The sequence below is a fragment of the Heliangelus exortis genome, chromosome 28, assembly GCF_036169615.1.
Source record: "Heliangelus exortis chromosome 28, bHelExo1.hap1, whole genome shotgun sequence".
Taxonomy (NCBI): domain Eukaryota; kingdom Metazoa; phylum Chordata; class Aves; order Apodiformes; family Trochilidae; genus Heliangelus; species Heliangelus exortis.
Window position 1 is genome coordinate 851,270 of NC_092449.1, and position 26,812 is coordinate 878,081.

The 26,812-nt window shown below is 49.4% G+C and overlaps 1 protein-coding gene across 2 annotated transcripts; it reads right to left on the reverse strand.

Moving 5' to 3' along the window:
• Positions 1-840: 840 nt before the first annotated feature.
• On the reverse strand, positions 841-25,439 carry BTBD2 (BTB domain containing 2). Of its 2 annotated transcripts, none has more exons than XR_011722826.1 (9): positions 24,759-25,439; positions 18,131-18,250; positions 14,843-14,999; positions 11,323-11,428; positions 10,342-10,539; positions 7,114-7,262; positions 5,215-5,302; positions 4,158-4,304; positions 841-3,621 (listed from the first exon to the last, which is right to left on the reverse strand). XR_011722826.1 is itself a non-coding variant. In XM_071728095.1 (9 exons), exons 1-9 carry the CDS (start codon positions 25,412-25,414, stop codon positions 3,460-3,462), a joined length of 1,827 nt encoding a protein of 608 aa, XP_071584196.1. In that variant the 5' UTR covers positions 25,415-25,432; the 3' UTR covers positions 841-3,459. The 2 variants fall into 2 exon arrangements, 1 of the variants encoding a protein (XP_071584196.1); XM_071728095.1 differs by having other exon boundaries at positions 7,070-7,262; positions 24,759-25,432.
• Positions 25,440-26,812: the final 1,373 nt, after the last annotated feature.

Here is a 26,812-nt window from a genome sequence, read left to right on the forward strand (position 1 = left end):
CCCGGGTCCTGTATGGGAAGTGAGGGAGCTGGAGGAGCCTTCAGCCTTGCAGCTGAGGAGGAGGAAGGACAGGAAGGACAGGGTGGGTGTCATGCTCAAGCCAGGTGAAGCTCAGATGTGGCCATGGGGCCCTGGGCCTCCTCGGGTGCAGCCCTGGTGCCTAAAAGGGTGAGGGCCCTGTGGTCCCCTGCCCTCCAGTGTCCCCAGTAATGTGCCCCAGTGCAGAGTGGCTGCAGTCTGGATCCCAGCCCTGGGGACCTTCACCAGCTTTGCTGCTCCTCTCCCAGGAGCTGCTGAAATTTGCCTTGTGCTGCTGGCAGAGCAGAGCCCATCCCTTCTCCCTTCTCCTTTCTCCACCTGGGAGCTGCCTTCCCATCCTGCAGCCCTTCCCAGCTCCCTCACAGCAAGGTCCCTGCCTCCAAAGCACTGGACTGACTGCTGCCAAGGCCAGGGCAGCTTTTAGTGCATCTCTAATTGTAAAAAACCTTCAATAAAGGTTAAAGAAATTAACTCATAAAATAAGAGGGTGAATCTACCACATACAGGAATGAGGCAGCACCCATGGGGTGCACCCATTGCCCTCCTGCTCTCCTCTCCCAGTAGAAACACAGGCTAAGGAATAACCTCATTCCCCAGAGGGTTTGAGTTTCCCACGGGGGATCTGCTGTCCCCTGGGGACTCCCAGGGATCCCGGCTCCTCCAGGCAGAGCAGAGCAAGAGGCCAAGGGCTTGGCACCCTTGGTTGGGTGAGAAGGGCTGGGAACCAGCCCAGTTCCACCCCCCAGCTCCACCTTCCCTTGGGCACAGCCCTCAGCTCTCCTCAAATCATCAAGAAACGTCTAAAGACAACCTGAATGTCTTTATTGATTTCCTATTTACAAATCACAAAGCTGGCCAAAAGCAGAGTGTGAACACGGAACGAGAGCATCGGATACATTCATCAATACAGCACTGGAGTCGAGACAGTCCCAGCTCTGCTCAGAAGGTGACGTGGTACAACAGAATGTCTCATACGTTTGGGAACAGGCATGTCCAACAAGGAATTACATTCATCTATCTACAAAAAGCCAGAATTGCATCAAACTGCAGGAAAGCCATAAGAACAGAAGTTGCTCAGGTGTAGTTCAGCGTTTGCCTCGTCTCCCTCCCCGACGGGAGAAGCTGCCAGACCTACCTGCTGGGGTGACAGGGAAGAGTTTGGGAAAAGAATCTGCATAACGAAGCAGTTGGGAAAACAAAAACTTCCAGGAGAGCAGCGAGGAGGGGCTGAGCACAGCCCGTGCTCTTTCCACAGCCAAGTGTGCAGCTTTGCTTCTTTCAAAATCCAATTATTTCCACTATTGCCACCGTTTCACATAAAGACCCCGAGGTGCCACATCCACAGCCCACAGCCAGCCCCAGGGAAGGGGCACGGGGCTGGGGTGCTTGCAGTGAAGTTCCCACAACCTCTGAGAGGGGAAGCAAGGGCAGGAGGTGAGATCAGATGCAGGGATGTGCATCCCCAGAGGTCACCTCCCTCCTGGCCAGGAGCGTGCCCAGGCTGTTAATCCATCCCATAACACCATTTGCATTGCACAGAGTCAGGTTCAATAACAAAGTCATGGACCCATCTTTTTTTTTTTTTTCTTTTTTTTTCTTTTTTCCTTCATCTTTTTTTTAGTACTGGCCATATTAAAAACATCCCACCTTGAAGCAGGCTTACATGAAACACATCTCACATTGTCTTTCTAGAGAACAGAACACACTACTGACATCTCTAAGAGCTACTGGTGAGGAGGTGCAGGCTGTTCCTGCAGGGTTACAGCTGCAGGGCTGAGGAGGAGACACCAGGCAGCCAGAGAGCAAGGGCAGAGCAGGAGGAGAGGCCATTTCCCCAGCAAGCGAGCAGGCACTGAGCCCCCACCCCAGCCAGGGATGTCCAAGCTTTAACTTCTCACAGCTAAACACAGTGGCAGTGGCTCCCTGGTTCTTCTGTCTGGAGCACAAGGAGAGGTTTGCAGAGGGGGATCTCAGCTTTGAGGCAGCACCACTCCTGCTCCCCCCAGAGGCTCCATCCATGCTGCCAAGCAGGGCTTTAATTACAGCTGCCCCTGCAGGGGGGGGACAACACAAGTCCCAGAGTCTACCCCAGCGGACAGGAACTCTGTGGCTGGTTAGCTACAAACCCCTCAGCAGGGAAAACCTTCCCTCCTCAGCTCCAGTCCTATCTGCTGATGGGGAAAAGCACCCAGCCCCAGACAGGTAAGAAGGGGTCCTCAAGGTCAGAGCTCACTGGGCCACAGCCAGAGGTATCAGTAAATACCACGTTGTGCCCCTGCCCCCATCCCAACAGGGACTGTGTGACTGCACAGAGGCAAACAAAAGATGTTTAATGTTTTCCTAAACTGTCCTCATCCATCTGCTGCATTATCAGGTACCAGGCAGTTCACCTCAAGCCTCTCTCCCTATTTCAGGTGGGCACAGCAGGCTCTGAGGTGGCCCAGGGACAAGGAGGAAATGCATTGAGAGGTGCCTGAGGACAGCAGCAACACAGAGGGCTGGGGGCTCAGGGGAGGGGTTCAGCTGACAACCACTGGTGCTCTCTGCCAAGGATTCCATCAGCACAGGAGGGAGCAGGGTGTGGGGGGCGTGGAGATCACACCCAGCCTGGGGAACACCCCCCCGAGTTTGAAAGAAGCACCACGGAGCCTGCACCCAGGGGAGGGAGGAGTCTGCCCCTTCCTGGCTCTCTGCAGGGCCCCGGGCTGCCCACGGGGCAGGGCACTTGGCTGCCACCCCCTGCCCAGGGTCAGGGATTGTCACAAAGGAGTGAGAAGAGCAGGAAAACACGGAGGTGCCTCCAGGGGCCCTCTGGCTTTGAGAGCTCCCCACAGTGCTGAAAGAGTAAAGCCTCAGGGAAAAGGCCACTTTCTGTCACTTTTTAAAGGCGGCTGCAGGTGCCACGGCTGGCGGGAGGGAAGGTGCCAGGCAGGGGCTGGCCAAGCCCTGATGCTGCAGAGGTGCAGGAGTGACAAACAGTGTCACCCCGACTGCTGAGCTAGAGCAGAAGAGGATGGGCCATGCAGGCCTTGACTGTGTCTTTTTTGCAGGATTATCTCCTCACAGAAAGTATAACCACAACCAGAGCCACTCGTTTCCATGCTTCTGACTGGTGGAAAAGCATCTACATTCATTACAGTTCAAAAAAAAAAAAAATGCATGTTGTTAGATAGGATTAATCAGTAAAGTGAAAAATGAGTAGCCACAGACAACCTACAAATGGGACTGGAACACCAGTTAGTCTGGTTTGTGATAGCAGCAGAATCACTAGCACAAGGCAGAACATGAGCTTTGAAATGATTTTACTGAGACCTTTGGCTAGTGTGGCTCCAATTGGTGTGGTCAAACTCAGCCAGAAATTTAGTTTGGAAGGTCACGGGGAAGAGAACAGAAGAGTCCAGAGCCAGTTCCAGAGCTGCACTATGTGTAGAAGATGATCTCTGGGATCTGTCCATCCTCCACCGAGGTGCCGTTGTTATTCCCAGCCGCGTAACAGAACGTGAAGCAGGTTTTGGCTCCTGTTGTTGGTGATTCATGGATCACTTTGCGCAGTCCTTTGGTTCCATAGTGGGAATCTGGACCCTGCCGTGGTCACAGAAGACAAGAAGAGATCAAGATGGGGATCCCAGCCCTGCAGGACCCTGTTTGGCCTCACAGCCTGGCCCAAAGCACTGAGCTGTGGAGACCTCAGCACCTCCCTTTTGTTTCTGGTTCTTGCACCTCAGGTATTTGGAACAAAGCTCTCCTCTCTATCAGAACTGAACACCCCCGTTATCCAACAGTTAAATATCAACTTTTTCTAAACCACTGCAGGCAGGCTCAGAGCTACACGGCTGCAGGACTAACAGTTTATCTGTACACACCAGAAGACATAATCTCACCACTTCATCATTAATGCAGCCTGTTAATTACTGCACACCTGCAAGAGGTGTTAAAAGGCAACTCTGAGTGCTGGTGGTGAACGTGTACATTGCACCAGCAGGTGAAGGGCTGCGGAGACCTTTCAGATACACAACAAGCCCTAGAAAACGCAGAGCAAGAACCACCTTGCTCTGCAGGGCCTGCAGGAGCTGCTTCTCCCTGTCTCTGCCTCTTCTCCCCCTGCCCCAGGAAGGTACCTTGAGCGTAGCACATGCTGTGTAGTTCACATTGGGCAAAATCTCAACGGGCTCCTTGAACATGACGCGGAAAGTGTTTGATGATCCATCGCAGCTGAACCCCGTGTCATTCTGCCCCAGGACTGTGTTACTGTCTGTGTGGATGATCTGGAAGACACAGGGTAACTTTTCATCTGCCTGGTTGTTGGACACGACCCTGCACCAGCTGCAGGTGTGTGTTCCCTGGACTGGACTGAACCCGAGGACTCAGCAGTTTGACCACCCTGCTGTGGCTGCTCTGTCCCTCACTCCTGTCCATCTGCAGATCACACCAACAGGTATTGGGTCCCAGCCAGCCCAGGACAATCCCTCCTTACCCCAAAGTCTGGCAGAGGACAGCCAGCCAACCTTCTGGGCTTAGACCTTCACTGTCTTTCTCCTCCAAGAACTTAGGGGCACCAGGAGACCTGGACAATCACAGACAGAGTGCTGACAGACTCTGCTTGTCACATCAGCCAGGCTGTGCTGGGGTAACTTTCCTGGAGTTCTTCTCAGCTGATCCAGACTGGAGTTACCTACCCCAATCCAGAACAAGATTTCTGCAAGCTGCCCCAAGTCTTTGAACTAGATCATGATGGACTTCAGACAATTTAATCCCTGTCCTACTCATCATCTCCAATGGGACACTGAAGAGCTGAGGATCAGCACACCAAGTGCTTTCTCCTCATCCTGTGGCTGCTCTGCTGCATTTCTAACAGCTCAGAGCAAAAGTTGGTCCAAGTGCTACTGCAGCACCCAAGTGTTGCTGCAGGACCTGTAGGGCAGAATCACCCTGTCCTGCTCACAGGGGGAAAACACTCACAGATTCTTCTCAAACGCTGCAGTGACGCATGAACAGGAGGCTGCATGAAATTGAAAGCAATAATCCTCCTTATCCCCAGTGCCCCATCTGGCCTTACTGCATCTGCCAACCACCCTACCAATAAAAGTCCCTTCTGACTCAAGATTTTGTTGCATGTTCACTAAAACATACAAGATGCTCCCTAGAGCAGCAAATATTTCTGATGTGGTAAATTACCTGTATGTTTACTTGGTAATCCGTTGGCCCATGTATGGATCCGTATAATCCAAACCCAACTACAAATATCCTTTTGTTTACTGAGAACCTGCAGGAACAGATCAGGAAAGTCAGATCAGCTTGCCACCCCTCTACTGGTTTAGTGCAAGGATGATACACAAAGACCTTCACTCACTTTAATTTTATACTTGTGATTTAATGAAACGTGCTGCAGGTTTAACCACCACTGACTTATAACTGAAATCCTTCACACAAACCAGAAATGTTAAGCTTACACCTTTGACTGTCCTAATCAGCCAGCAACAATTTTGTTTGCTCATGGAAAATACAAAGCTGCACAATCCCATGGCTGAACTTCAAAGTCCAGGATCAGAAAGCATTTGGAGGCTGCAGTACAACATCAGCACCCAAACCCACCAGCCAGGCAAAGGCAGAGCAGCCTGCAGAGCATGGAATGGTGCCCACCCTCATGGCAGCAGCAGCTTTCCAGCAAGGTAACAACAGCAAAGATCACTCCAAGTGTCACTGGGTATTTCACAGCTGAGCACTGGAGGAGAATCCTTAATGTGCTTCGAAGTCTTTGCAGGATAGAGCTGCAGGGCAGCTGCACTCCAGATTTACACAAGAGTAGCAAGTAAGATTCAAAAGCTCCTGAATGCAGGAATCGTGGCTGCTGAAGGCAGCAAAGTGAAGGATATTCACCCCCCTGCCCCACTACAGCTCTGTTTTCTCTGGTAGCTGAAAGCCTCGTGCCTGCCAAACCAACATCACCATTTCTTCACCTGTCCACCAGCTCCTTCAGTCCTGTGTGTTCCAGCACCCACCACTGCTCTGCAACCAGCATAAAATATTCAGTGTGGAACCTGCACACAAGGCTTGCAGAACACTGACCATGATGCTGCCAGCAGTTGAACTTAAAAGTCATATACAGGCTCCAAAAGGCCTCTGAATGTCAGACCTGAGACCAGGGACTGTTTGGAGCTGGCAGCTCTTCCAATTACCATCTCCTGTCAGGGGATGGATGGCCCAGAAGATCCAACCAACAGCTGTATTGATAGGCAAGACAACCATCAGCAGAGAGGCTTAAGAATTTTAAAGACCTGTATTAATGCACGTCCCACTTCTACCCAAGACAAAGGGAAATCAGGAAATAGCCAAGGTTTTCTGTTCCCCTCCTGTCTTGCTCTTTCTGGATCTGAGTGATCTGCCCTGTCAGGAGGGTTGGTCTCAATGATCTTCAGAGGTCTCTTCCAACCCCTGACATTCTGTGACTCTGTGAACCAGGCCACACACCACACCTCCAGGTCTCTGTCACCAGGACTGAGCTTTGCTCTTTCTCTACAAGCTTAGGTCTAAACTAGATATTAGCAGAAAAGCAGGAGCAGCAAGCATTTTATCCTAATGCCTCCCTCAAATAGGCAAGATTCAGGGGCTTCAGAAGCCACATTTACACTTGCAATAGAGCAGGGAACAGACCAAATGGAGCACTGGTTACTCAACATACCCAGGCACAGGAGGAAACCCCGAGCTGCCCGGTGACCCCAACCACTGTGTGCCCACACAGCTGCAGGAAGCCACTTGGAAAGGAGAGAAATAACCCCCCAAGAGGCCTGTGCTGCAGAGCCATGTCTGTTGGAAAGCTTTGCCAATAGAGAAGCAAAGTGGCAGCCTGCAGCTGCACATGCAGGTTAATGTCTGGGGTGATGCTTTTGCCCAGCAAAACGCTGCCCCTTCAGGGCTCACACTACGGCGGACGTCAGGGTTTGGGACGAAACCTTGGAGGTTTAGGGCCAGGGCAGGCTGAAAGCTGAGTAAACATGAATCTATCAGCAGCAGAACGAGCAGAGAAGCTGACCTTATCCTGTCACTAGTCCCACTGTACCCCCAGCGGCTCTCCACCTGCTGGAAACGGCTGATGCTGCACTCCTTCCCCCGCAGGCAGCAGCGCGGTCGGTCGATGAACTCCACCCGGGGCTTGGGGTTCACTGTGAAGTGGAGGAACAGGCTCACCACTTCCCGGTCCGTGAGGATTCCCGACTGGGCAGGCCCTGCAGAGGAGCACAAAAGCAGCAAACCCATCAGCCCTCCCCCAAGACCAGAGGGGATACTCCGGGGGCTGACCCTGACTCCCGCCTACGAGCCGGCCAGACCCACGCCGTGCCTGGGATCTTGCTGGGGTGCTGGGAAGTTGAATCCCAGAAGGAAGCGTGCTGCCTGCCTTTGGATTGCACACCAGCTATGGCCTGAAGAGCCTCTGGATGGAGAATTTATGTGAAATGCCCACTAAGCACACAGCTCTGCAGAGCTGGAATGCATTTGGCTAAGAGGACGGGTTTAAAAACCTAAAACCTTCAGCTAATCCTCCTCTGCTCCCTCAGGAGATGATAATACTGGAAAGAGACAGGGATTTTCATACATTTATAACAGTGTATTTCATAACATCCATATATTAAGAGATGACAAAAGCCCACGAGGGGTAGTGGGAGGGAACATCACCTGGTTACAGTCAACTTAGAGAGTACAGGAGTGTTCTTCAGTCAAGACAATGATGGTTCAGTTCATGCCCTGCTTCAATTCCCTTCTCCCTTTGGGCATTTTGACAAGGGCAGGGAGTGACAGAACATGGGGAGACAGTTTCAAACTGGAGATTGAGACAAGATCTTAGGAAGAAATTCTTTGGTGTGAGGGTGCTGAGCCCCTGGGTGCCCCCAGAAGCTGTGGCTGCCCCATCCCTGGCAGTGTTGAAGGTTGGATGGGGCTTGGAGCACCCTGGGCTGGGGGAGGGGTCCCTGACCATGGCAGGGGTGGCACCGGATGAGCTCTAAGGTCTCTTCCAACCAAAACCATCCCAACCCAAACTCCAAGATTCATTCCATTATTCTATGATTAAATTCCTACTTTGTGTTTGAATTTTTTTAATACCTTTATTGTAGAACCTAGGGAAACATGCTCATGATTTTAGCGAGTGTTAGAACACATTCTCCTCTCTTGTCCAGTAACCAGGTGTTTTTTTTCAAAGTGATGCTAAACTCAAGCTTAGGAAACCACTTGGAATGCTTTAAAAAGTGGAACTGGGAAAAAATTAGTCTTTTAACAAAGGAGTCAAAAGAAACAAGACTGCTGTGTACTAGGGAAACAACAGCAATGCTCTTTAATGTGGGAAGCAAATGCCTGGATAGTTCTTGGTCCCAAACAGCCTGTAGCTGGTTAAATTCAGCATGGTGTTATGCAGACATAACGTGGTCCAAAGCTGCAATAGGTAGAGATGAAAGAATTTAAGGAAGCAGACTGTTAACAGATAAATGAGCTTATGGATACTTTGCTCAGCAAAAATCAGCCATCACAGATCATGCCTGAACGTATCCTGTGTTGATGCCATTGGATTCTCAAGTGTCTCAAATTTCTTGCTCTAAGGGAAGGGAGTAACAAATTTGCCAGTTAAAACATCTTCATGCAAAGCACCACGTTTGATACTGGATTATACAAAAAACTGGTGAAACCACTGCCTGTAAAAATCTCTTTTTTGTTTCTGCTGTTGGCAGGGAGTGGTTCCCCTCTCCTACCTCTGCTCTGAGCACCAAAGAAATCAGAATCACTGAAACTCAGAAAAAGGACAAAGATGAAGCAATACCCAGGTAGTCCCTTGTTTCAGGAACAGTTGACCAGCACAGCCTCTCAGGTTTGGTGTTTCTTTTGTTCATCCTTTAGAATAAAAGTGGATGGAGAAAACTTGGGAGTTTCTGTCAAAGCAAGAAGATGAACCAAAGATCCAAGTGGATCAGTCAGCTGTGACAGAGTTTGGGGAGGGACACTGACATTACCAGCTGAAAGGTTCAACTCAAGCATGCCCAAGCCAACACTTTCCTCCCAGTGAGACACAATGGAACAAGATCTGAAGGAAGGGTTGAAAGAAAACCACAAAGTTTGGTACAGCCACACTCCCCTGATGGCTGTAACACCACCCAGGAGGAGGATGCTCTCTCCCATCAAGCTGGATCCTAAGCAGGTGATCCCCTGTGTGCCTCTGTGTGGCATGATGGGCACTGGGTGCTCTGGGTGCTCCCACCCAGTGACAACACGAAGGGAAATCACCCAGTTCAGGTGAAGGCACCTCTGCCTCCCTCAGCAAGCTGTTTCTGAAGAGAGTGGCATCCCTGAGAACACTCTGCAGCTGTGACAGGCCACAAAGAAGGCAGGGATCAAGTTTTATGCACAGATTTACTTCTCACTAACATCCCTCTACATCTTGAGAGATGCACAGTGACTGCTGGTGAGCTGACACCACCTTTTCCTTGAGAGGGGACGTGCAAAGGAAATGGTGTCAGTGACCCCTTCTGCTTCTTTGTACATGTAACTGCAGCCCAAAACAAGTTTCAGTTTTGAAAATGGCTCCACGGTGTCTTTTAGCATGAAAACTATTTAAGCCAATTGCCAAGTTTTCAGTCCCTGGAGAATCACCAGAATACGAAGTCAAAGGCAACAGGCAATAAAAACTAAACAAAAAGATCTTTACTCAAAACTGTTAAATGATTTAGATGTCTTTGCAGATCAAGATCTTAATATAAACTCGAAAATGTTTTAAGACAGACTAAACAACACCAACCCTTCAGCTCAAGGAAGATTTTGAAAGTTTTTTCTGTTACAGGGCTCTGCTCTGAAGAGCAGCAGCAAGACACATCCAGCCCCACCACCAGATTACAGGTGGCAGCAAATAGAGAATGGAGAGAAACATCCCCCTGCCTCTGAAGGAGCAGGCTACAATCACCACCAATTATTTTCAACTTAGTGCAGTTTAAAGGTTTGGAATGGTTAGAAAGGAAAGCACAGGAACCCCTGTTTGGAGCTCTGCTCTCAGGTGAATGAGAAGGTGACCACCTGAAGGTACCGTGAGTACAAAGAGCTGTGACCTGCCTGGCTCCTCCCTGATGAAGCACTTTCAGACAAGAGTGAATGATCATGGATGAAAACAGCATTTACAGGACAGATTTTGCAGATCAGTGGGAACAAGGGATAATCTTCAATTTAAATTACTACAGAACACAGAAAAATCCATTTTCAGGTCCTCGATCCTCTGTAGTTCAGCAAAAGCAAAGACCAGGGTTGCCAGGAAGGCCTTTGTTCAGTTACCTGCTGCAAACTCCTCAATAGTCATCAGTGGGAAGCGGATAAGGGAAAGTGCTTTGCCCAGAACTTTCCGCTTGTTCTCCGGAACCACCTGGAGCTGCTGCCGCTGACACTCGGCCTCCGACCAGCGAACCACTGCATTAAACAACCGAACCTCCCGGATCCCCAGGGTGTCCCTCTCCAGCACTGCAACCAGGGTGTCTGCAAGGCAGGGCAGAGAGTGACAGCTTTAGGCACTGACCCACATCATCCCCTTTCACCTCGCCAGCAGCGTACCCGAGGCACAGCCCAGGCACAGGTGGAAGAGCAGCAACCCGAAACATCTCCCCAGCGCGCTGCCTGCAGCCTCTGAGGATCTGTCTGCAGATTCCAGAAGCAAGGAACTCGCTGGAGCAGCAAACAGTGCCCATTTAGTTGGCATGGAAGTGCAGCAGAATGAATTGCAACTTACTTGACATCACATTTGGATGAAGCCAGCAGCACGAAAGCCAAAAGGTTACCTGTGCCTTACCTCCGGGGTCCATCTCCTTAGAAGAAAGTTAAAATCTCAATTTGAATGTTTCACCGTTCCCAGCAAGTCTGGAAACTGCATAAGGTAATTTTAAAAAGCCAGTTCTTGCTTCCAAAAAACTCAAAACCCTTTTTAAACTTCAAAACCTGACCAAGACTCAGGGAATGATGCCAACTTCACAAAAGAAGGCAAGTTACACCCACCCAAAACCTGCCAACATCAACAGAGGAAATGGGCTTTGTATCATGCCCAGAAAACTCAAGTTGCACCAAAGTAAGCAGATTCCAGGATATTTTTAAAAGCAAGCATGCTCTTTTGCAAATGCCTTGTCTCTAGCAACTTAGTACCAGAGAATTGTGGTCCAACAGAACAGCAAAGCCACAAAAGAGAGAAGTGTCAAGTATGAACCTGCAGTAACTTCAGAGGCTCAGTTGTTAGGAAAGCACGTAGAGGGAGGAGGGGAACAAGCTTACCCAGATCAATGTCTGTGAACCCTTCTGCATTGATGGCATCTGATGTGTTCTTGTCTATGTTCTCTAAGCACAGGCTGGCCAGCTGAGGCTCATCAAAAAGTCTTGCCTAGTAATGAAGAAGCAGTCATTAACAGGAAAGGTATCTCAAAGCTTCAGCTAAGCATGGACCTCCCCTTCTCTCCCAGAGCCCATCTTCATTAGCAATACTATGCCAGACCAACCCATGAATCCAGTGGGCTGCAGCACTCTTTCACAAGCAGCTAAGCATGACAAGGCAAACACCAGAAAAATCTGCATTTGGCATCAGCCCTGGCTGAGCTGTGCATGTCTTCAGGCAAGTCTTTGTTTGACCAGCACATCAGCTAATGGTGCTTCACTGCACCATACTGACCGTGTCAGCTGAGCAGGGCTAAGTTTTACTATATCATTTTTATATTTAGAAGGAAGCTTTTCCCAGTGACTCCAGGACTGCTTGTTCTAGGAATATGCAGAGACAGTCTGTAAGAACAGTCACACTGATCTCATGTATTAGTGCAAACACCTCAGTAGGAGCACTGCTTGTGTCCAGGCAGGTGGGCAAAACCCAGTGGGGCATGCAGCCTCAGTGCATTTGCATGTTTTACACAGAAACAGCAACTCCAATCTGGCTCTATTAAAGAATTTCCCCAAAAATGGGTTACCATTCCACAGAAAGCCAGCACACAGCTTAGAGAGTTGTTAAGAATCTCTCAACTCAAGTTAAGTGCAGTCTCATAACAGTTTCACTCCCATCTCAGATCCCCCTGGACTGCCAAGACACATCATCAGCCCTGTGCCTCACCTAAGCAGAAAGGAGGGAGGCACACATACAAGTCCCAAGGACAACTTCTTACGTCCAGTGCTTTGGCTTTGTTATTTAGGAAGCAACTGCCTGACCACCACACCTAACATTAGAGCTACTTTAACTCACTGCCACAGGTGAGGTTTAAAAACTGTGGTTTGGGCTGGGAATTCAGTCCCTGAGAGAGGCCAGCACTGTCAAACAGCATCTGCTTCACTCTTGCTCCAGAGCTCAGCAAGGCCAACCTTTGACACTGAGATATCAAGTGCAGAGAGCTGAAACACTTCTCCATTTTCCCAGGGATCAGGATGGCTTCAGCAGTCGTCACCTGCTCCTGGGGCTGGAGGGCTGCCAGGGCCTTGCACTCTTGGCATCTGAGTGACTGACTCAGACTTTACTACTGTAGTGGCTCTCTCTCGACACGTGAAGGACTTACGTTACACTTGCAGAATTCTCCCTCAGAGCAGCTTTAGCCAAGCCATTATTTCCTTGTTGATCCAAGTGACGTTTGCACGTACATCTGGCGTGAAAGAGGATCACGGTTCACTGGGAGGCACAATTAATTAGGGAGCTATTTTCCCACTGATGGTCCTGCCAGAGACTGGCAGTTGCTTGTCATGTTGTCAGTGACACAGCTGCTGGACCAGCAGCATTCAGCAGGGATGCACACAAAGGAGGTTTGGGGTTGTATGATCTTAGATCCACACTCTTAAGCCTTTTGGGAAATGTTTTGTACAAGATGCATCTCAGGTCTCTAACTGACTGTACAAACTGTCCATTTGCTGCAGTAAGAGCAGAAAACAGAGGCTGATTTTCACACTGAAGGACCAGAACCGAAAGCATTTTGAGAACAGACCCATTTAACGAGGTGCCTCGTGCAGCCAGTCACTGAGATACAGATCCATTTCTCAAAGAACTCTCAAACATTTGAGACACTTGGTATGCTGCTACAGTGACCATAAACTGGATACAAATCACCCAGAAAATTAATCATAAAGGATAAGCCCCAAACCAAAGGCATCAGGAAAGCCTATTGCCATCTGGCATTTCAGCTGCCCCAGTGCAGCCAGCAGAGTCTCTGGGTTTTGATACCTGAACAACCAGGAGGTTTTCCTCTTCTGCCAGAGGAGGGACCTCTGTCACTTGTTAAGGAAATCCCCATGAACCTCAGTATTACCTTCCCAAAGCTGCAAAGTCAGTCTGCAGAGACTTAGCATGCTGCAAAAATCCCTGCATAAAGAACACCACCAAAAAGCTGACAGCTCTAATCCTCCTCAGGTGATGATGGCTGGATGCCTCTTCAAAAGTGCAGCCTATGGGAAAGATCTCTTCTCAGCTCCTGATCTTTCAGATTGCAGGCTGCTGAACCCAAAAATGGGAGAGCTGCAGCCAGGAAGTTACAGTTGTCCTACTTGATCCAAACACTTAAATAAAATCCCAGCCTGATTGAAGCAAACAAGCAAAGAGCTCCACAGCAACTATCACAATTTCTGCAAAAGCTGCTGGTGTAGACACCACCACCAATTTGGTAACTACAGACAGAGCCTGAAAGGTGCCTGAACTCTTGACAAAGAGGAACAAGAGCCAGCAGACAGCTATGCTGAGCAAGACAGGACAACCCCTCAGTGTGCTGGTTTCCAAGCCAGGGTAGGTGTGAAAACCCCTCAGAAAGGTTTGCTTAACATCAGAAATCACAGCAGCTTTCCTGAGCTGGCTGATCAGAAATGTTCCTCCAGAGCTAATCAAAAGGATGCCCGTTCCCTAAAGGCAAGAAACCTGCACCTGCAATGCCTTTTGGTTTCTGGTTCCTACAACATCCTGGCCAAGATGTCTCTGGAAATGGCCACAGACACTGCAACACAGGTGACAGTACTGTGGAAGTCACTGTCATGTCAGCAGCTATCAGCAGAGAGGATGACAGGGAACACAGAAAAGATGGGGCTAGGAAATGGGAAGGACAGTGATGCCAATTTCATCAACCTGCACACCAAGCCTGATCTTCTCCAAAATAAGCAGAAATGTGAACTCTGCCTTCTAGTTTGCTACTTTAGAAGAGGCAAATGGAAGATGGAGGAGTTCAATCTTCACAGATCAAATCAGGCAGAGGGGCAAAGAGATGCAGAACCAGCTTTACAGAGTCAAGAGAAGGCTGCACTGAAACTCCAGGTTCATGTCCTGAGCAGAACAGGCTGGACAAGAGATCACCTTGTTCCTCTGCTAGGAAACCAAACCACTCATGGAAAAGCTGTATTTCTGTCTCTCATTCTCATTTAAGAGAAAATAATTTTTATTGCAAAAAAAAGTTCTTCAAAGAATATCTGACCACCTAGATGCAGCAAGCTTTGCACAGGAAAAGTTATTATACCAGTCCTAAATAGGAACAAGCAAAAATCCTTCATCTCACTCTTTTTCTTGGCAGATGAAACTCTTCCACCCTGTTAATTTCTCCTCCAGCTCTGGAAGGAATTGGTTGCCACACTAAAGCAGAAAGCAGATCTGAAACAGCAGCACCATTTGCTGTGTTTTATTGATCTTTGTAAGAACTTGCTCATCAGCACTAGACCCCTGTAAGGAAGAATTCAAAATGACTCAAAACTGCTCCACTTTGTATGACCAACTCCACATCACTCAGAAAACTTCTGTTTTCCTACTGTGATGGACCTTGCTCAAAGGACTTAATGCAACTGCTTGCAAACTCACCTGTGTTAGCAGCATGAATGCATTGTCTGCCCGGAGGTTTTTTTTCAGGAACTCCACACAATGAGCTTCCAGGGCTGGAACCGCGTATTTTTTAGCTGTGTAAAGTGTTGTCATAACAGTTTCTGGTCCAATCTGAACTTCATCTGAATAAAGAAACCTGAAAATATGCACACAAACATTGCTCTGGTGAAGCAAACAGGGTAAGAGCCCTTGCAATTGCTACAGAACACATCTGTGCCTCTGCCTACCATCCTGGCCCCGTTTCCTATGCTTGGGAGATGGAAGGGTTTCAACATCCTTTCCATGGCTCTGGTTCAACACGGAAAAACTTTTCTTTTTTTTAAAAAAAAAAAAAAACCAACCCACACCCTTTACAATGTAACTTTTCATGAATGAAATAGCTGGGATAGCTGCTGCAGCACCTCGGATTGCCTAGCATCCCACCACCAAGTGAGCTGTTCAGCCTGCTGCTGACTCCAGGCTAGAACAGCCTCTGGCCTCTTCAAATTAACATTTTTGGCTGTTCATTTAGACTAAACAAGGACAAACTTTCAATCCTGCCTGCCTGCTTCAGAAGAGAAGCTCCATTTTACATGCTGCTTCAAAAGTGATCAGAAGCACTCTAACACCTCTGATGTGTTTTATCCACACCTCACTTCCCCCTCATCTCCTCACACACTGAACTGTATCCCTCTCATTACACAGATGTCACAGCACAGCACACAAGGTGACTTCAGCAAGAGTTAATTAGGATGGAAAACAAGGATGCTTGCAAAGCATCAGCCTTCACTCTTAGGCCAAAACAAGGAAGTAGATTGATACAGCATGGAAAAACAAAGGTCTGCCCAGGAAGCCTGCCCCAGCCATGCTGATCAGAGACAACAGGAGCTGGCAGGCTGAGGTCAGTAACACCAGTGACACACTTGATGGTAGCCCCAGCCCCATGCAGAGGTTTTGTTGACTGTTTTCCCTTGAACAAGTCAAGCATTTGCCACTCAGGATTCAAAAGGCACAGAGATGTAATGTTAAGTGTGGCAACTGTGCTCAGCATTCCTGCTCCATGGGATGTTTTGGAAACACCAGCAATTTTTCCCTCTGCCTTTCTCTGCAGGGGACACAGCAACATGTCCTGGGGGCTCTGGGGCTGGAGGCTTCAAGCAGTGGCAGGTGGGTGCCCAGTCTGGAAGGACTTGATGTGCAGCTCCAGCTAGAGAGGGGCAGGATGCAATTCAGGGAAGCAAAACCAGGAGGTTTTTTTTTTTTTCAGAGGGAGGGAAGTGCTCATTACTATTGAAAGCTGGGTTTTGTGCTGCTCTAGAGCATCTGTTAATAACAGCATCAAGCCACAGGCTCATGAATGTATTTTTGCACACATCCCTTCATCAGTCCTCTTTTCACTAAGCAATCCTTTTTATTACAAGATTAAAAGAACACTGTTGCTCTAAAAACAAATAGTTCTGTTTACTGCAATGACTACATTGGTATTTATTTTTACATTAATCCAAACAGTGTGCACTAGAGGGATAACAACAGAGGCTCAAACTGGAAAAGTGCAGTCTCAATTTAAAAGAAGATTTAGATTATAACCTCTGACAATCAACCACATTCTTCAGGTTACCATGAAAATAATAATCATGATTAAAAAAAAAAGATCTCTTGCACAATTACAGCAGAGCTGTTAAAAGGCACTAGCCCACAATCCCAATTGGGTGTCCAGGAGGGACCTTCTGCTGAACATTCAGGATGGGAATGTTGTCCCTGGAGAAGCTCCAATCCACACCATTAGGTCATGGCTTGGAGCAAGTCCAGAGACATATGTATGGATCAGCTGCCATTTCAGATCAGTGTGTGGAGGGACTGGTTTTCCTCTAGGGAAGTTCACACCACGTACTTGGTAAGTTTCCTACTGGAACACAGCATCCAAACTTCCTTTGGCACATTTAAGCTCTGAGCATTTTAAAAGCAACAGTTCAGTTCTAGATCCAAGCACCTAAGATAGCACTGGACCATGAGCACAGCTGCTGTGCATAACTGAGAGCTTCAGAGGCACTGTGAGAATCCAGAATTTCTCCCATACAAAATATAAATATTTCTACTGAAATCCACCTAAACACATCACTTCAGTCTTTTCATTTGATGGCTCTATTCCAAAAGCATATTGCTGATACAAGTGCTGAAATCTCAGCACTGGCAGGGTAACTACAAGACTTTGCCTCTGATTCACTCTGTATTTTAGCCTCACCAAGTTTTGAAGATAGATGCTAGCTCTGCACTCCAGAGATCTACCTGGCTGAGAGTCACACACCAACCAGAGGGATTCTCCATGTGCTGGTGTCTGGTTTAAAGCGAGCCAAAGGGGAGAGGGCTGGGGGCTCCCTATTATTTATAGCCTTTCACTGTAGCAAAGATCAATTTTTAAATCTTCTAAGATAGCACAGTCATGACTGAAGCACTTTTTGAAGGTAAAGCAGAAAGTGTGCCAATGCTACAGTCATTGTTCCCCATAGGAAGCCAGTGGGAAACATGTCAAGAGCACAGCACTGGAAACCCCTGGAAGTGGGTTACAGAAATCCTATAGAAAGAGGACAATGAGTTTCCAGCATCCATTCAGGATTGCTGCTGGATGTTATATGGCACCAGCTGAGCTTAAAGAAATCAGTGAATAGGATGTTACAGCCCCTTCCTCCTCCTCCTCCCATCACACAGACGTACAACACAGGCTGTGAATGGAAACTCAACTCCAGCTCTCCAAAAGAGGAATAAAACAGGCAGGAGGAGAGATCCCACACAGAATGGTTGACACTGCTTTCACACCCTTGCTTACCTGTTGTAACTTGCTCGTTTTCCCATAACCTAAATGAGCTCCAAGTATTTGTACCTTATGGAGCTTTAAGAGGGATACTTATCCCCTCTTCTTTCAAAGAGCATTTGGATCAAATCAAGCCAATTTGTGGACAAGAATTCATGAGATGGTATCTAAAGGGGTGAGTATCAACTGTCAGGGCCAGCACATGCATTTATTTCAAGTGCTAAGTAGAACATCTTGTTGCTGCATTTATGTGGTGTGAAAATATTTAACTACATTTTAAAATATGTACAAACTGTCTGGATTAGCTTTGCTCATATTGCAGAGCATTCATTTAACCAAAGCATGGAGAGAGCCAGGTGCTTCTGTGCAGTAGTGACAGTGGACTTTTACCCAGGAAAAGATTTAACACCAGCACACTTAAACACTCTTGAGTAGTTCAACAAAGGGGCATTTGAGACTATATGTTAGAAGCAGCTTACTTCAGCAGAGCTAGGAAAGCAGCAGGCTCCACATCAGGCAGCTCAATCTCTGTAGAAGTTGTGGCCATTCCACCGTTGAACATCGCATCGAAGACTGCGCTGCCCACAGCCAGCACAAACCTAACATTAAAACACAAACAAGCAAAAAAAATGATGTTAAATCCTAACAAGGAAAAAAAAAAAGGCCAGGCAAGTTACTCTTCCCCAAGGCCACTCCCCAGGGAAAGCAAATCATTCCTAGCTTTAAAGCAAAAGTGTTTTGCAACAGAAGGGAGTGTCAGGCTTTCTGCTCCTTTACTGCAAAAACACCAGAGCAAGCGACTTCATTTTGAGTCCCATCCCAGCATACAACATGGTAATGGTTCCCCAAAGACAAGATTTTGTGCATCATGGAACAGAATATATGTGGCAGCTTTGCAAAGTCCTTGTAGGAGACCATTCATGAGGTTAAGAAGCTAAAAAACAATGAAATTAAGGAATTTAAGTTCTTCCAGTGAAAAGAGCCTGAATCTTGGTACAATTCCCCACAGTCACATACTGAAAACACTTAGGGAAAACTTGCCACTAAACACCACCCATCCTCCTTCCTTCCTCCATCCTTGGTGACAGCACAGCAAGCTCTAAAAACACAGAAACTGGGCCAGCAGCATCACCAGGAGATGCAGCACCAGGCACAGGAGCTGTGTCCTTACACACAAAACCTGCTTCAGGCTTAGCCTAGAAGGCAGAGAAAACCCAGCTCGAAGCAAACCAGCAGTGCCAGATACACACAAACCCTCTCTGCACTCCTGTGAGTTTATGTGGTAATTAACAGCCAGACAGGTGTTATCAGCCCTGAAGAAACAGGAGGCACAGATTCCCCCAAACCAGGTCTGAGACTGGAAATAATATTCCAGTGCTCCCAAGATGCTTTCTCTCTGATCCACAGCAGCTCCTGTTTCAGGAGGCAGCAAAGCCCTGGGCTGCTGGGAGGCCTGTGCATGCCTAAGCTGCTGTACCTGCCTTAGGCCTTAGAAAAGCCATTTTGAGAACTTTCATTGTTTGAAAACGCAGAGACGAGGCTTTTTTTCCCAGCAAAGTGGCGTTTTTCCTAGGATCTGCAATCCAGCAGTTCCCTGAAGCTCAATCCAGCACAGGCCACAAAGGTCAGAGCTCAGCAGCGTGGGGAAGCAGAGGAGGCTGCAGATGCAATTACTGCAACCACTTCTCCAGCTGACTGTAAAAAGAAAGGAGCTGGAAAATTCAGGGGCTGTTGCTGCGGCAGAGTTTGACGCAGACTTCAACGGAGAGAAGCAGCAAGAACTGCAGGCAAAAAACTGCCCGGGAAAGAAGGCGTGAGTCAGAAACCTCCAGTTCTCAGACCACAAGGAAAGCCCAGTACTAAAGGGGAATTTCAGATTTTGCTGCAGTAGGAATCGACACAGAAGCCTTTTTTTTTTTTTCTTTGCCTTTTAAACAAAAATTTTTCTCACTTCTCCCTCTCCTCCCATCCAGAGGAGGCCTTCCAGGGACACAATAGAGCACAGCACCATGGATGTGCCAGCCTGGTTGGCCCTGACAGACTGACTGACAAGCTGGGGCTCTATTGTTTCTGACCCATTGAGAGAGTTAGGGATGAACCACAGCAGTTTTTAAAACTACACACATGCATATTTTTATCGAGCAATTCTGAAGACAAACGTCAAGAACAAATGAAAGAAAAAAAAAAAACAAAAAACCTCATTCACCATACTAAAATTGCCAGATGAAACAAAAATTCTTGTTCCTACAAAAGCAGTGATGGTAGCAAGACAGTTGAAGGAATTATTTGCCACTAAGAATTAACATAGATCAGTTGCACTCTAAAACTTTCATTCTCCCAGCCAGCACAGTGTACGTCCTCAATGAGCAGAGTTCAGAAGCAATTTGAGAAGAGCATTAATTAAAAAAAAAAAAAAAATCCAAATGTTTGCTTCCATTTCATGGGACAAAGCGCTGAGGCCTAAAGGGATGCCAATAGGTGCCAGAGAGACAAACAAGTCTCCAGATTTGAAGTTCCCTTAAAATATTACAGGAACACAATTAGCAAGAAAATTCCTCCCTCTTCACACTGTCTTCTGAACACCTGAAGTGACCCTAAAGACACTCCAGGAAAAGCAGGGACATGCACTGTTTCTCCTACACAGTCCAAGCATTTTCCCCAGCCACTCAGGTCTGCAAAAGGAAGACATGAGTTTGATCCAGATGGGAGAAACACAGCTATTAAAGCCAAACTGGCAGAGGACTAAGGCTTCCTTTTGTACCCCCTTCCTATTTTCAGGATCACAGCTCTCAAAAGGGAAATGCAGGCACCCTAAGCTCAGTGTACTGACCCACCTTTGTCAGAAGAAGAATTCAAACAGGGTTATTTTTCAACAAGGACATGGTGGCCAAAATGAAGTGGACTTTTGAAAAGATGCAGAGAAATGGCCAAAAGCAGAGTGAAAGAACTAAGAAAGCAACACCTGATGTCTTATCATTCCCACCACATGGGTAAGAATCAAAGGGACTTTCAGCAAGTTCAGCCACAGGAGCTTCCAGGGGGTTAATGATTTGATGTGTCTTCACAAGGATCCAAAGTTGGCTCCTAAGGTTTTTCAAAGCCTGCAAAAACTTGTCTTTCAGAACAGTACTTCTAACTTCCTTTCCACTGATTTTCACTGCTTCCTTGTCACCTAGTTTAACGTGTAAACCCAACAGTCCTGCTCCCCTTCCAGGCACTGTGGTAATACCAATAATAAAATAAACCTCTCAAGAACCACAGCTATTCCACTCTGCACAGCACCTCCCTCCTCCACCCGCTCCACTAGAGAGAAATCTTAAAATATTGATTCCAGAAGAGCTGGCACAGGAACAGAGCAACACATGATGGGCTGGAGCTCCATGAAACTGTGGGTGACAAGAAGCTACTGAACAATGATCCTTTGCTTGCTGCATCCTTCCAGCACAAAGCCTGGAGACACCAGGAGGCAAACCCCCCAAGAGAAGCCCCTTCCCATGCAGCTCCAGGAGCTGAGCACTGGGACACCTTGGCACACAACACTGAACATACTCCTCCTATTCTCCCCCTTTACTCTGCTCTTTTGAGACCTCCACCTGGAGTCCTGTGTCCAGTTCTGGAGTCCCCAGCATCAGAAGGACACAGAGCTCCTGGAATGTGTTCAGAGCAGAGCCACTGAAAGGCTCAGAGGGCTGAGCACTTCCCTGGGAAGCCAGGCTAAAGAAGGTGGGGTTGCTCAGCCTGGAGAAAAGGAGACTCTGAGGTCTCCTTCCAATATCTGAAGGGGCTACAAGAAAGCTGGGGGAGGGCTTTGGACAAGGGGGGTAGGGAGAGGACAAAGGGAAACGGTTTCAAACAGGAAGAGGGGAGATTTAGGTTAAGACATTAGGGAAAAATTCTTTAATTTGAGGGTGGTGAGACCCTGGAACAGGTTGCCCAAGGAAGCTGTGGCTGCCCCTTCCTTGGCAGTGTTGAAGACCAGGTTGGATGGGGCCTTGAGCAACCTGGGCTGGTGGTTGGTGACCCTGCCCATGCAGGGAGTTGGAAATGGATGATCTGTAAGGTCTCTTCCAACCCAAACCATCCTATAATCCTATGATAGGTACTGCAAATTAATCTGCATCCAAAGAAAGACATCTAACAAGGGAGATGGCTGGAAACAGCAGCCAAAAAAACCTCCTCAGACTGTCCCCAAGATACAGATCTCCCAAGCTGGAGATACATCACCACATGCTCACCCTGTTCTGTTTTGGGCCGTGTTTTCTGGCCAACTAACAAGCTTAATTATCACACCCATGCAGCTCCTGCTTGATGAGGTTCAGATATTTCTCATGTCATTGACGTGCTTGATGAAGCAGATCTGGGAAACAACAAAAAACTCCTTTCCTCCTAAAGCTAAACCAATCAACACGTTGACCTCAGCCACATCAGCATCATGAAGCTCCCAGGCAGCCTCCTTGGTCCTTAGCATTTGTCAGCCCTGACATCAAGAAAAAATTAAGGCTGTTCCATCTTCTTCACGGCTGATTCAGCAGCAGCAGGGAACGAGCTCACAACACAAAAATGAACTTGCTCCAGGGTACTCAAGCAACTTCTGCAGGGTCTGGAGCCTCCTGAAGGTGGAAAACATCTGATCTTCCCAAGATGCAGATGCTTATAGGATATATGTACCCAGCACAGTCACCTCTGCTATATCTCTCCCAACAGGGCCTTCACATACAAAATGAGTGCTTGCTCTTAGTTGCTATGTGAGGTATTTATTGTCTGCTTCTTCAGCTTTGTACAAAATGCTGAATTTTCCAGACTCTCCTGGAAATGCACCTGAACCTACAGCTCTGCCATGCTCTGAAACCTCCTCCCTACACCACCACAAGAGATTGTTTGGCATGTCTGTTATTTAACCACCTCACATTACAAATCATCTCTGCTCTGCTTTTTTCCCCCAGAAGCCCCACCAGGGAGCAGCTGCACCATCACCTCCAGCTCCTCCAAGACCACCACTCTCAGGTTATTTATGCTGACCAGTTTGCTACCAAAGTAGGCAATTTCTAGCCCACCATACACCCATCTCAAAGGTGACAAGTAAGACACTGCAGACCACTCCTCACTGACCACTCTTGCTGTCCAAGAACCCTCTTTGGGATATACTTCTAATGCAGCCATCCTTTATACCTGTCCCACTCTGAAAACTAACAATAAAACCAGACTGAAAAACACTTACCTGTTAACTGTGCCCTGTTTCAGACACGGAGCATCCAAGTGTGGCCGTGAGAGCCATAAAGTGCCTCTCAAATGAAAGTCATGGTTGCTTTGCAACTCAATTCCAGCACAAAATATCTCAGGCTGTTGTGGGAGAACTGAGCACAGAAAGGGTCTGGGTGGTTTTATTTTAAGCTGTTTCTGAAATAACTTTGGTACTTCATGAATCATTAGGATATCCCAACTGTACTATCACACAGGCAAGTTTTACCAAAAATCTATGTAATCCTTAAGTGGGATGTCACAGCATGACACACTCTATTCTATCTTTACCAGACTGAGTACCAAGTGGATTTCAGAGCAATTAAACAGCATTTCACTTTGGGGCTATTTTTTTTTAAAGCTTCATTTATTTTTCATTTATTTCTGGGCTGAATATTGCTCCTCCCCACCTAGCAAGCCTAGTTCTCAGCACAGGAGCAAGCTTACTCAAATACTAATTAAGCTTCTGTTCTTATAAAAGAACAGACACCCTAAATGCTCCAACCAGCCTTGGGACAAGTGTGTTTCATTTGGAAAGAAAAAGGGAAATCTGAAGGTGAAACTTCCAGGAGTGCAAGCACGTCTGAGCAAAGTGATAATTCAAAATAGCTTGCCAAGCACCACCTCTAAGTGCACCAACAAGCCTTCCCCCAGCCCAATTAAATCATCTCCTTTCTTTGAGCCAAAGGCTTTTGCATTTGCAGCTGAGGAGTCCAGGAGGAACTTCCCAGAGGTGCCCCAAGAAGCAGCCACACATCCATCAGTTTTGCACTTTCCAGGTGGAGGCAGCTCCCAGCTTCTCAGCCAGCAAGCAGCTCAGAGCTGCCAACTCTTAAATGGCAGCTGGGCCTTAAATGGTAACCTCGACTGGTTACCTGGTGTCATTCTCAGTACAGCTCTTCCAGAATCGAAGGGTTTGCTTTACAGTGGTGGATTACTCACATAAATCTCGAGCTTCCAAAAAGATTCAATAAAAGATATTGCAAAGAGAAAACGGTGCGGCAGAAATCTGGTTTCTCAAATCCTTGCTCCTGCTTTTCCATCCCCAAGGCTCTCTCACAGATGTGTCGGCAGAGATCAAGCAGACTTGGAGACTACTCCTCTCCTCCACTACCCACAAAACCAAGGATTGCTTCTGAGCAAGATACAACAGGGATTTAGGGATATGGGGGTTTTCCCCACTGTGCTTGCCCCAGTCCCACCTACCCTCCAGGGAAAGCACACTCGGGCAGCATCTGGACCCCTCCACCTGGGCTGCAAGGAGAAACACGACATTGCTCCGAGGGCTGGGAGAAATCTGAGGGGACAGCGACTGTCGAGGGGCAGTCACCTCCCAGCAGGAAACCAGGGGATCCCAGCCTGGATCCCAGTGCTGCCTGACTGCCTCCATCCCACCGGGGTGTCTGATGCCGGAGCCGAGCTGGGCCTGGCTGAGCTGGGGCTGCTGCGTGCCTCCCGATGATGGATAAATCATCCTTCCCATGACGGATAAATCAGGGGTGAAGTTACCCGACCCCCTCTTTATCCTCCCATGAGGGAGGCACAGAAATCCAAACCCTGACCCCCACCCCCCTCCCCACTGCCGCACCAGCCCCCAGAGGGTACGGGGGGCTCCCCAAGCACCCCCAGAAGCCCCCACCCAGCCCAGAGCCTCTCCCGACGCCCGGGACCCCCGACCACGTCGCAGGGTCCCCAGCAGGGCCTACAGCCTCCCCCCTACGGCCTGGCCAGGCCGCCAAAGGTCCAGGGGCACCCTCACGCCCCGGGACATCCCTAGGGGGAGCCAGGGCACCCCGAGGCCCGCCCACGCCCCCAAAGCCCACCCCGGACGCCCGAGCCCCCCATGTTGGGGCTCCCCGCGCCCCCCACCTGTGCGCCGGGATGCGCTGCGAGCCGCGGCCCTTCCCCACCAGGAAGTGCACGTCGCTGAGCACCTCGTTGTTGAAAAGGAAAGCGAAGCGCTCCTGCACCGTCGGCTTCGTCGCCTGCCAGTTATAGACCGGCTCCCGCTGCAGCGCCCCGCCGGGGCCGCCCGCCCCCCCGGCAGCCCCCGCCGCCCCCGCAACCGCCGCCGCTGCCGGGCCCCCCGCGCCGCCGCCGCCGCTGGCCGCCGGGTTGGCAGCACTGCACTGGTTGTAGGTGAGGCCGGGAGGAGACGGGGGCGCGCCGTTAGTGCAGGCGGCGGCGGCGGCGCCGTTGCCCGGCGGCGGCGGCGGCGGCTGCGGGCAGGAGGAGGAGAGGCCCCCGGGGCCCCCGCCGCTCCCACCGGCCGCCATCTTGTGCGGCGGAGGCGCAGGAGCGGGCGGCGCGGGGCGGCGCTGCAGCAGCACCAGCACCAGGAGCGGCGGGCGGGACACGGCGGCGGGCGGGAGCGGGGCGGCGATGGCGATGGCGGCGGCGGGCGGGAGCGGGGCGGCGATGGCGATGGCGACGGCGGCGGCGGGGCGGCTGCTGCTGTTGCTGCTGCTGTTGCTGGTGTTGCTGGTGCCGGTGGTGATGCAGAGAGCCGGGCAGCAGCGGCGCATGGGGCACAGCGCGGCGCCGCCGCCGGCTGGGCCAGGGGGGAGCGGCGGCAGCGGCGGGGCGGGGAGAGGGCGTGGGGAGGCGGGCGGGGCCCCGGCGGGCTGGGTAGGTCGGGGTGCAGGGCCCTGAGGGGAGCGAGGCAGCCCCTGGGGGGGGGTGAGAGACCATCTTTGAGCTGCAGGCGATCGTGAGAGGCAGTTGAGGGGGTGAAGGGGCGATCCCTGAGATGATCCTTGAGGAGGATGAGGGGAAACCCCTGAGGCGCAGTTGTGGGGGATGAGGGGCGATGGCTGAGGAGGAGCGATGGCTGAGGGGCAGTTTTGGGGGATGAGGGCTCCATCCCTTGGGGGGGGTTATGCTGGGGAGGATGAAGAGGAGGAGGGGGGGCTCAGTGAACAGTTCATAGTGGGATGAGGAATGAGGGGGGTAGTTCATGGAAGGGTGGTTGGGGGTTATGGGGCTGAGGGGTGAGGAGCTATAAAGGTTTGGGCCATGGAAAGGAGCAGTCAGGGGATAGAGGTGAAGTGTGGAGGCAGGAGGAGCAGGGCAGGAGGCAAGAGTTGCTGCCTTCCCACTGTCACAAAGCAGCCTTTCTGAAGCACAGTCACAAGCCTCTGTCATCCCCACGACATCCTGATTTGTGCCCAGCAATTCCCTGGAATAATTATCCCCAACTGATGGGCTGCTGCTGAGCCTGGAACCCCACATTACCACAGCACCCTGGTTATTACCCTGCGTGTCCCTTGGGGACTGCCTGATCTGGAGCCCCCTGATCCCTCACCTGCTCTCGCCCCACAAAATCCTACCAGATCTGCTGGGCAGAACAGCACCCGGCCAAAGGGTCCCCACCGATGGCCATCTTGTTGCCCGTCAGCCTGAGGTGGGAAATGGCTGGGGGGGAAGGGGCAGGAGCAGCCTGAAAAGCAGAAGATTAATTAAGAGGCTGTGCCACTGCTCTGCTGTGATCTCAGTAACTGAACCAGTAAAGTGATTTATTCTTCACAGGGCAATTACATTCCTCCTTTCTCTCTTATCCATCCCCTGATCTGTGTTCAGCTCTGGGAGGTGCATGCATCTGCATTCAGGACCAAATGTGTGGTCCTTGATTTGACACATTCAGTGAGGAGATGTCCCCTTCTGTTTTCTCTGTCTTTGCATTAAGGATTCTGTAATACATGAAGACAAGCTTTTTATATTGATTCAAAGCTTCCAGACCCTTGATTAGCTCAAGGATCTCACAAATTAACCACTATGGCCAGGTGCTGTGGTGGCACATTGCTGCTGTGTTGTAACACCCCTAATTTTGATCAAGAGCTTCTGGCCTGGTTTTATATCATGTTATCAAATACCTATTTCTGCTGGCAGGTTTCTGCTGCATTTTTTAAGGCTGTGTAACACTT

What these genes read in the sequence shown, in the direction of transcription:
- BTBD2 (XM_071728095.1), bottom strand. Translation starts at nt 25,414, where the DNA reads ATGCGCCGCTGCTGCCCGGCTCTCTGCATCACCACCGGCACCAGCAAC. An exon ending in CAGCGCATCCCGGCGCACAG is followed by an intron (nt 18,251 to 24,758) that starts GTGGGGGGCGCG and finishes TTTTAATGTTAG; the next exon opens with GTTTGTGCTGGCTGTGGGCA. An exon ending in ATTACCAAGTAAACATACAG is followed by an intron (nt 4,305 to 5,214) that starts GTAATTTACCAC and finishes TGTGTCTTCCAG; the next exon opens with ATCATCCACACAGACAGTAA.